Source organism: Hylobates moloch, unplaced genomic scaffold (assembly GCF_009828535.3).
Source record: "Hylobates moloch isolate HMO894 unplaced genomic scaffold, HMol_V3 SCAFFOLD_15, whole genome shotgun sequence".
NCBI lineage: Eukaryota > Metazoa > Chordata > Mammalia > Primates > Hylobatidae > Hylobates > Hylobates moloch.
Genome location: NW_026652290.1, coordinates 95,201,875 through 95,212,133, shown reverse-complemented (window position 1 = coordinate 95,212,133; position 10,259 = coordinate 95,201,875). Strand labels below are relative to the sequence as shown.

At 58.6% G+C, this 10,259-nt stretch overlaps 1 protein-coding gene and 1 non-coding gene across 2 annotated transcripts; both read right to left on the bottom strand.

The window, feature by feature from the left end:
• Nucleotides 1-349: 349 nt before the first annotated feature.
• EEF2 (eukaryotic translation elongation factor 2) lies at nt 350-9,774 on the bottom strand. The gene is made up of 15 exons (XM_032177906.2): nt 9,635-9,774; nt 8,394-8,608; nt 7,369-7,550; nt 7,067-7,278; nt 6,504-6,682; nt 6,193-6,298; nt 5,590-5,703; nt 5,099-5,237; nt 4,772-4,967; nt 4,058-4,316; nt 3,569-3,676; nt 2,083-2,436; nt 1,692-1,874; nt 1,479-1,611; nt 350-1,043 (listed from the first exon to the last, which is right to left on the bottom strand). Exons 1-15 carry the CDS (start codon nt 9,635-9,637, stop codon nt 850-852), a joined length of 2,577 nt encoding a protein of 858 aa, XP_032033797.1. The 5' UTR covers nt 9,638-9,774; the 3' UTR covers nt 350-849.
• LOC116484379 (small nucleolar RNA SNORD37) lies at nt 6,768-6,833 on the bottom strand. Its single transcript, XR_004252552.1, has one exon. It is a non-coding gene; the product is annotated as a small nucleolar RNA SNORD37 (small nucleolar RNA).
• Nucleotides 9,775-10,259: the final 485 nt, after the last annotated feature.

Below are 10,259 nucleotides of genomic sequence, written 5' to 3'. Positions count from 1 at the left end.
ATAGAACTTGTGAGCTCGTCAGCAATTCGGAAGGTTGCTGAAGCCTGCAAAGTTCAATCCGGAGCCCCTCACTCCACAGGGCCATCCAAATGCATTTGAAGTGACATCTTGTAATTCCTTGCCGCACTGATCCTACTTCAAATGCTCAGTAGACCCACGCAGCTGGCAGCTGCTTCTCTGAATGACACACGGGTAGGGCATTCCCACCATTCCAGAACATTCTACCTAACACTGAGGCAGCCCCAAGCTGCACCTAACTAGGTCCCGGGTCCCCTTCTAGGCTCTGGGGAGCCCTGTACTGGACAGCCCTGCTCCCCTGCAAAGACACCGTGAAATATGCAGCACAGAGTCACCACCTTATCAAATTTATTATTCCAATGGCACTAGTACAGCTGGAGGTGCTCATGGTGACACTGCACAGGACTTCCTGCCTGCTAGAAATCATCTACCCACATGTTCCTTTCCCCTTTCTGGGGCAAAAGCCACTACGGGCCATGTACCCAAATAAACTTCTTAATGCGTTTGTTAAAATTTGTTTGGACATCTGAGTTTCCCTCTGAAGAAATGGAAAAAGTGTTGGGTGTCCCATCCCGCCTCCCCCTCCCCAACCGGCCCAGTAAGTCCCTGCTTAAGGAGGGCGTGTCTGCTGCCTTTGGACTCTGGAAATAAATATCGAAAGAAACGGCATCAAGTGTTAAGGTTGAGTGATGGCACGCAGCAGGCCCCAGAAACCTCTCAGGGGAGCGTCGCTGTGTCGGGACAGTCTCCAGGTGTCATCTGAGGATGCAAGAACGTGGTGCTGTGGGTGCTGCGAGTCCCCGGGGCGGCAGGCTCTGCACGAAGGGCTGCCTACAATTTGTCCAGGAAGTTGTCCAGGGCCGGGATGCCTTCCTTCAGGCCCTTGCGCTTGCGGGTCTCCGCCACCACCTGGCTGGGGCGGCTGCTGTTGTCGAAGGGGTCTCCGGGCAGGATCTGCCAGTGGTCGAACACACACTGGGGGAAGGCCTGGCCGCCCGTGTTGGACCTCAGGTCAGCGGTGAAGCCTGCAGAGGGAAGTGAGCAGCTCACAGAGACAAGAAAGCGGCAGGACTCAGTTCCTCAGCCTGAGTCACCCTGCAGACCAGACACTCGGCCTGGTGCCCAGCACTTCACCAAGGGCCTAGCAGGCCGCTCATGGGCCTCATGCCCCTGCTTGTTCGGGACGACCCTGTGCTCCAGCTCAGCTGCTCTACTGGCCCAGGGCCTAGGCCTTCAGAGCTCCGGGCCCAGAGCCCTTCTCACGCTAGGGGTAGGAGACCCCCTCCCCTGGGAATTCAGTGATTCAGAGGTCCACAAGCTGTCAGAAGCTGGGCCACCTGCTAAGTCCATCACCTGCTCCCATCAAAACACCTCCTTTAACACCCTGCTAAGCTTAACTAGGTTTCTGTCCCCCAAACTAGCCTGCCAGGCTCTGTAGGCCACGCCAGGCAGGCACTCACCAAAGGACTCATTGACGGGCAGATAGGCCTTGACAACAAACATGGGGGTGCCGGCCACCTGGGACTCCTCGAACACGTGGCCTCGCTTCCTGTTCAAAACCCCGTAGATGCCACCGACCACTTGCTCTGGACACTGCCAAAAGAGAAAGACAAGCTGTCAGTGGCCGCTGGGCAGGACAGTTGCAGGGTCAGCGGTGGGCGGGCAGACCTCACCTGGATCTCCACAAGGTAGATGGGCTCCATGAGGCGCGGCTGGGCAGTCAGCACACTGGCATAGAGGCAGCGCCGCGCTGTGGGGATGATCTGGCCACCCCCACGGTGGATGGCGTCGGCGTGCAGGGTCACGTCGTGGACATCGAAGCGCACACCCCGCATATTCTCCTCACACAGCGCGCCCTGGGGGAGAGGGAGAGCCACCGTCAAGGGCCGGATGCACCTCGGCTACTTGCCCTCCACCTGCCAACTCCTGCAGGTCTCCACCAGGGGGACCTGGGGCCTTGCCCGCCTTGGCCCCATTAGGGTCTCTGTCTCGGGAGGCAGGACCTTGAGGTCCCTCCAGAGCCTGGAAACAGGTGTGGTCTGCATGTGCTGAGCCGTGCCTCACCTCCTTGGTGGCCCACTGGAAGCCGGCCACCACACTGTCCTTGATCTCGTTGAGGTACTGCACACCCTTGGTGATGTCCGTGAGGATGTTGGGGCCAGTGCCGTCGGGCCCAAAGCACCAGATCTTGCGGGCCTCAGCCACGTCCCACTCATACTTCTCGGCCAGGTAGCGCGCCCGCTGCTTGAGCTCCTGGCGGGCGGACACCTCGCCTTTATCGATGTCCTCGGCCAGGCCGTCAGGGAAAGGCCGCGCCTTCATGTACAGCCGGTTGTGCTTGTTGGGGGACTTGGAGAGGCAGAGTACATTCGACTCTTCACTGACCGTCTCGCGGTACGAGACGACCGGGTCAGATTTCTGCAGAGAGAAAAGTCCCACACTTGCCTGGAGGAAGAGGTGACCTTACACGCAGAGGCATCCTTAAAAGCTTTTCCTAGCAAGGCGGACCTAATACAGCCTGGCAGAGCCACGTCAATCAGAACGAAGTGGAGTCAGTGTTGCACCGCCAAGCACATCTCACACCAGGCAAGGACAAGGAGCAGGGGCTCCACTGAGCTCTCTGGCGCAGAAACCACGGGCTTGTGGAATTTCAAGCATTAACAGCAAAGAAACAAGGTCTGGAGCAGGCCTGCCCCGACCCCTCCAGAGCATTTGTGTTTGCGGACAGAAGACAGCAGGATGAGCTGTCTCCGAGTAACTCAGAAACAGCCCCGGAGGCCGGGCATGGTGGCTCACGCCTGTAATCCCAGCACTTCGGGAGGCCAAGGTCAGGAGATCGAGACCATCCTGGCTAACGCAGTGAAACCCCATCTCTACTAAAAATACAAAAAAATCAGCCGGGCATGGTGGCGGGCGCCTGAAGTCCCAGCTACTCAGGAGGCTGAGGCAGGAGAATGGCGTGAACTTGGGAGGCAGAGCTTGCAGTGAGCCGAGATCACACCGCTGCACTCCAGCCTGAGCGACAGAGACGCTTGTCTCAAAAAAAAAAAAAAAAAGCCCTGGGCCAGGCATGGTGGCTCACACCTGTAATCCCAGCACTTTGGGAGGCCGAGGCGGGGCGATCACGAGGTTAGGAGATCGAGACCATCCTGACTAACACAGTGAAACCCCGTCTCTACTAAAAAATACAAAAAAAAAAAAAAAAATTAGCCAGGCGTGGTAGCACGCGCCTGTAGTCCCAGTTACTCAGGAAGCTGAGTGAGGCAGGAGAATCGCTTGAACGCGGGAGGTGGAGGTTCTAGCGAGCCGACATCACGCCACTGCACTCCAGCCTGGGTGACACAGCGAGACTCTATCTCAAAAAAATAAAATAAAAACAACTCCGCCTGCCTGTGGAAAGCTGTAAAGAAGAAACTTGAGGAACCTAAGAAGCTGAGACCAAGGCCGAGATCAAGTCTAGGCACCTGCAGAGCCCAGCTCAGCTCAGCTTTAAAGCAGAGGGCGGGTGTCCGGGGTGAGGCGTGGGGACAGCTGGTCACTGGCGCCTCACCTTGATGGGGATGCAGGCATGGTCCTCCTCCAGGTCCTTCAGGCAGATCTCCAGGTGCAGCTCGCCGGCGCCAGCGATGATGTGCTCTCCCGACTCCTCGATGATGCACTGAAAGGGACATATGTGGGTCAGCACCAAAGGGGTAGCAGGCTCTAAACAGGCGGGACCAGGCTCCCAGTTTCCCTTTAGCGAGGGACCCCGCCAGGACAAGATTTCAGGGAAGGTGCCGGGAAACTGGGACCAGCACAAACTCCTGAAAAATTTAAGACCCACAAGCTACAGTAAACACGCGCAGGGCAGCCTAGGAGAGGGTGGTGGTTGCCTGGGCGGGAGTCTCCATTTACAGCCACAGCCAAGAACCCCTCCTTTCATGACCAGTCACCCCAATCCGACAACCACAGCAACCCACACAGCCACAACTCAGGAAACAAACCGTCCCCCCCCCCCCCCCCAGGGTGTCTGCTCCCAGCAGGTGCACCCCGTGCCCACCTGCACCATGGGGTCGGACTTGGCCAGCCGCTTCAGCCCCTCCACCAGCTTGGGCAGGTCGGCCGGGTTCTTGGCCTCCACGGCCACTCTGACAACAGGGCTAACGCTGAACTTCATCACCCGCATGTTGTGCGCGTGCTCGAAGGTGGTGATGGTGCCCGTCTTCACCAGGAACTGGTCCACGCCCACCAGGCCCACAATGTTCCCACAAGGCACGTCCTCGATGGGCTCCACGTAGCGGCCCATCATCAAGATTGTTCTGGAAGAAGCAAAAAGCGGCAGCAAGCCGCAGGGATGGTTGTGCTGGATCCTGGAGGGCCAGGGCAGGTGCCTCCTGAAGTTGGTGGCCCTCCTGCCTGGTCCCAGGGCAGACTGGTGGCCTCCGCAAGGCCCTGACTGCCCCGTGGGGGCTGCCAGGAAACATCCTCGTCGGAATCACTGCCCTCTCCCTGGGTATGGGTTGACGGACGCCACCCACCTGTGCCCAGGGACACAGATGAGCGGGGGTCTGCTGTGCCCTGGGGATTGGAGCTTCTCCAGGAACGCCCTCACTGGGCTAAGGACAAAAGCTGTGGCTGGCACAAGTATCACCCTATATTCCTTCTATGCTCCTTACTTCTAGCTCCCGACTGAGGAGCCCAAGACTCCTCAGGGAGGAGGTAGGGCAGGGCCCGCAGCAGTGCCAAGGGGCCTGGCCATCACCCAGCGGCTCACCTCTGGATTGGCTTCAGGTAGAGGTCCTCCTTCTTCCCGGGGGTATAGTTGGGCCCCATGATCCTGACCTTCAGGCCGGTAGAGACCAGCCCTGAGAAGACTCGTCCAAAGGCGTAGAACCGACCTTTGTCGGAGGTTGGCACCATTTTGGAAATATACATCATAAGAGGGCCTTTGGGGTCACAGCTTTTAATACCTGAGGAACAGAGAAAACCCGCAAGCTTTATTCCAGTGCAGCTCAGCCTTCTGGAACCCTGCAACCCGCAACCTTGGGCAACACAAAGTCTTCCGGCTGCAACTCAGGGCCCGGCCGCCGGGAACACGTACCCATGGCAGCCTCGTCGTCCGGGGGCCCCTCGTACAGGAGCTCACAGCGGTACTTCTGGGCCGTCACAGGGGAGGGCAGGTGGATGGTGATCATCTGCAACAAGGCGTCTCCAGCAGGCAGCCAGCGGCGCATCACAGCCTGCGGGGGCAGAGAGCAGCGCATGAGACACCTGGGGAGCCCAGGATGGCCCCGTGCACACTTCCTCTCTTGAAGCCAAGGAAGCCAGTCAAGAGTAACGTTCTCCAAAGCACAGCCCCTTCTGGAAAGCGGCAAAGGCTGTGCACACTCCTGCCAAGGCCCTCGCCCACACCTGTCCCAGATGGGGCTGGCTGCTGGGATGTGTCTCCAGCAGCACCCAGAGTCTAAAGCGAAAGGGGCAGCAGCTGTCCCTGCCCAGCTGAGGACTTCAGCCCCCAGGCCTGGGCTGTCAGAGCATCCGGAAGCGGCAGCGTGTGATCCCTCCACCCCGAGGGCTGGGCCCAGGCCGCACCTTCAGCAGAGGTTTGCCTTCTTTGTCCTTGTCCTCGCTGTCCAGTTTGATGTCCAGTTTCTCTATCAGCTTTGCTGTCTCCTCTTTCTTGAAATTCATGATCGCATCAAACACCTACATTTCCCACCAAGAAACAAGAAAGCCCATTTGGGAACAACAAGAGGAAGCCTGGCACTGCTTCCTGCTTGGAAGACTCAGGTCAGCACAGGGGGACGCAGCACGGGAGCAGGAGCAGGCCTGGCCTGCCTAGCAAGGGCCCAGCCAGCTGAGCGGATCGGGAGCTGGAAGAAACCTCGTGGTGCAGCAGAGAGAAAAGCCCACTCTCACTCAGACAAGGAGACAAGTTCTGACTCACAAGCACTGAACCGCCACCTGTCACCAAAGCCGCAAGTTATCCAACCCCCTCCATGCAGGAAAGGTCCCAAGGCTCTGGCTATGCAGTCCAGATCTTAAGACAGGAGCCCTGACTCCACCTCAGTTACGAGCTGTGCCTCCTCCCATCTCGCACCTGCCCCACAGGGAGATGGGCCCAGTCAAGCTGACAGGCTACCGGCAGGAGCCAATAGTCGCATTGGGAGGGTGTCTGGCGCAGCCCTCACTCACCTTGAAAATGGGGTCAAGGATCAGCTGGCAGAAGGTGCGTGGCAGCTTCTTCCCTTCGGGGCTGGTGGCTGACTTGCTGAACTTGCCGTTGGCTGGGTCAAAGTACCTGGCAGGGAGAGGCCAAGCCAAATCAAGTTAGGACTTCCAGGGGATGACTAGGGGGGTGTGGTCGCCAAGTGGACATACTTGGGGAAGACTCTATAGGGTGACTGGTGGGCTTGAGCCATGCTGTGAATAGCGCACCACGCCCCTGCATCGCTGCGACTCCCCCCAGGTGTCAGGAATCCCCGACCATATGCCGCGGGGCTCACCTGTCACCCCACAGCTTCTTCATCATGTCCTCTACTTTCTTGGCCCGCTCGGCAGGCCCCAACTGGCCCTCCCCCTTGGCGGCAAACTTGGCCACGTACATCTCGGCAAACTGCTTCAGGGTGAAGGCCCACCCGTGGAGGCCAGACCCGAAGCCCACGGTACCAAGGACAGGATCGATCTGGAAGTGTGAGAAACGAGAAGCAGCCGTGAAGAGCGCCCCTGCGCAGAGCCTGAAGCTACGGGCTGGGTGCCTCGGGCATGGGCCTCAGACGCTGGATTTCTTCAGTAGGTATCAGGTCAAAGTGAAGAAATGATCAGTCATCACGAAGAGGGGGGCCAGCCCCTCCGCCACCCACGGCACCATTCCCTGAGCTCATCTCTTCCAGCTGTCCAAAGATCAAGGGCTGGGTCAAGTCAGATGAGAACATTCCAGCCCCCTTCTGTCACCCCAACATTCCTAGCAAACACACACACTTCCAGTCCCCTCAGCTCAACTCCGCTCCCCACGGTCTCCTGCGGATCCCGCCGTGGCCAGCCCAGCATCCAGCCAGGGAGGCCGTACCATGATGTTGCCCATGGGGCCGCTCTCGCCCTCGCCGTAGGTGGAAATGATGACGTTCACATTCTCCACGATGCGCTGGAAAGTCTGGTAGAGCTCCTCGGGCTCCAGCTGCAGCTCCAGCAGAGCGCGGTCCATCTTGTTCATCATCAGCACAGGCTTGATGCGCTCGGCAATGGCCTGCCGCAGCACCGTCTCGGTCTGCACACACACGCCTGGGGACGCAGTGCACAGGGCGGCGCTGTCATCCTCAAGCAAGGATGGCCCTGGGTTCCAGGCTCTGCCTCAGGGAACCCACTGCTTACCTGACACGCAGTCTACCACCACCAATGCGCCATCGGTGACTCGGAGGGCAGCGGTCACCTCTGAGGAGAAGTCGACATGCCCGGGGGAATCAATGAGGTTGATGAGGAAGCCGGCACCATCCTTGCTCTGCTTGATGAAGTTCAAGTCATTCTCCGAGAGCTCGTAGAAGAGAGAGATGGCACTGATGGAGGGAGGGACCCGTCACTGGGACAAGAGCCACACACCTGACCCAGGGAGGCTGGGATGCTGTCAGAAGCCAGGCTGCTCCTCCCTCCATGACTCATCCCTGGAGAGGCTCCCACAAGAGCCAACCCACCCTTGTCCTTTGCCCCTGTCCGAGACATGCCACCCCCATGACAGGGAACTCCTGGTACCAGCCCCATAGCCAGCTCCTCAGAGCCCTTCTGACCAGACATCCTGCCCCACCGACCTGGTCCCAAGATTCATCACACCTGACTCAAAGTAGCAACTACAAGACCCAGCAGGACAGCAAAAGCCTCCAGAGACTCCGACCCTTCCCTCCTCACTTCTGCCCATGCTCCAGCGGAAATGAAGAGCTTTAGCCAGAGTCCCTCACCATGGGACCAACCCAGGACAAAAAGCAGTTGGGGTCACTGTGCTCTGCACTCACCCTACTCACATCAGGGGCCAGAAACTGACGTGGAATGAACGCCATCCAGTGCAACACAGGAGCTTCCCAGCATCCCGAGCACTAGCAACACCCTCCCCTCCCAGGTGTGACAGCGAAACCTCTCCAGATATTGTAGGAGTGGGAGCAAGTTCCCCAGAGAGGGAGAACCACTGAGTGAAGCCCCCTCCTCAAAACCTTCCAGCTCGCAGTACCCCCAATCCCTGTGCCTCTCTATCCTGTCTCGCTGGACTGAACCTCACTCATTCTCCCATGAATTAAGAAACCAGGGGAAAGAAACGTTGCCAAGTCTCTCCCCGCCCACCCTGGCCCAGTGGCCTCCAGCTGTCAGGCCAGCACCTCCCTGCCTGGGTACAGAGGGCACGGGGAACTCACGTTGACTTGATAGTGATGCAACGCTCCTGCTCGTCCTTCCGGGTATCAGTGAAGCGTGTCTCCCCGGCCCGGGCCGAGGCGATGATGCCCGCCTTGCACACCAGGGAGTCTGTCAGCGTGGACTTGCCGTGATCCACGTGGGCGATGACAGACATGTTGCGGATGTTGGCCTTCTTGTCCATGATGGCGCGGATCTGGTCTACCGTGAAGTTCACCTGGGTAAGACAGGGTGGCTCAGACCAGCTCTCGATTTCCAGGAACACAGCTTGGCACGGAGCGTTCGGTCCAAACGAACCAGCGTGCCCAAGGCCAGAAGGGGGTTGGTGCTGGGGTGCCCCAAGCCCACCCAATCTTGCCAGCCTAACACCCTTTAAGGGCCACCCCAGAATCTCCAAGAAACCACTGATAGTAGCTGTCATTCGATTGACAACCAGGAAATAAAAGTGCTCAGGAATAAAACTAAATGGCGACAGATTTCCTTGATACCAGGTACAAATACTAAAGTCTCCTTTGGGGCCAAACACCTAAGGAATGAACCCTCTCCTAAAACCTTCTCCACGTTGTCACCGGGCCACCCAAACTTCCCCCAGCAAGATGCTTCATCATAAAATGCAAGGTCACCCCTCGGCAAAGCGGATCAGACAAGGCCACCCACCCCAGGAAATAACGGGGAGCCGGAACGGCCCTAACCGCCACAAGCCTACACCTCGTGTCTCAGAAACAGTCTTTGTATATTTGGGAGTCACAAGAAGGACAAGTACCTAGGGTCGACAGTTAACAGCATCAGGAAAAGGTATTTGGAAGGAAAAAGGGGGCCTTTCAGGTGTCGCTTTGCTCGTTCTGCCATTTCCCTGCCGCCCCTAGACCCCCGGCAGAAAATCGATCTCAAACTCGCGGCCCGCGGGTTACATAAGGCGCCTCCCTGTCTCCCCGTTTCCACCGCGGTGCCCGCCATTACTACGCCTGCCACATCATCATACCCCACCCCCACCCCCGCTAACACCCCAGCTCCAGCCAGGTCTGGGCAAGGTTACGGCGCCCTCGGAAGCGGAGAAGGGGCTCGGTGAACAGCGCGGCGCACAGACATGGCGGCGGCCGCTTCCCCAGCCCCGGCTCCTCCGGACCCGCAGCCGCTACGTCTCCTCCTGGCACGGGGGGCCCCAGCGTCCCAGGCTAGGCAGCGTCGGCCCCGCGGAGGCCCCGCCGCAGTTCCGGGGCACCAGCGAGGCAGGGTTACTCACCATGGTGGCGGATGGCGGTGGATTCTCCCAGGTAGAACCGAAAGAAGCGAGTCGCGCCGAGGATGGCGGCGACGACGGCGGAAGAGAACGCTGACGTCAACACTCAGCTTTTTATAGGCGGACGCCGGTTGGGTGGGTCATGTGACTGCGCTGCGGAGGAGGGGCGAAGGGACGCCGCGCAAGCGCACGGAGGCGTGTGCCCCCCACCCCGTTAACCCATTCGGCGCCGGTGCGGCGTTCTAGGATACAAGCTGGGCATCTCGGGGGCGGTGGTCGCCCTCGGTGTGCAGTGTTCAGGTGCACAAAGTAAAGAGCGCCGTTTTAGCTGAGAACAAGAACCATAGCAACGATATTAGCTTACAAAATTGTCCAGTACTTCTATTAAAACCAATTTACAAGGTAAATAGAGTCTGTGGATTACACCCGAGTCAATTTCCCTGTTTGGGCATTGTTACGTAAGACGATACCCCTGGGAGAAGCCGAGGGAAAAAGGACACTGGCGACCACTATACTATTTTTGCAACTCCTTACCTGTAATTATTTAAAAGTAAAAAGCTTTATAAGAAGCAGGCATCGGGCCGGGCGCGGTGGCTCACGCCTGTAATCCCAGCACTTTGGGAGGCCT

Coding starts and splice junctions, on each gene's coding strand:
- EEF2 (XM_032177906.2), bottom strand. Junction 6,299..6,503: donor AAGAAGCTGTGGGGTGACAG/GTGAGCCCCGCG, acceptor TCTCCCTGCCAG/GTACTTTGACCCAGCCAACG. Junction 1,612..1,691: donor TCTACCTTGTGGAGATCCAG/GTGAGGTCTGCC, acceptor CTCTTTTGGCAG/TGTCCAGAGCAAGTGGTCGG.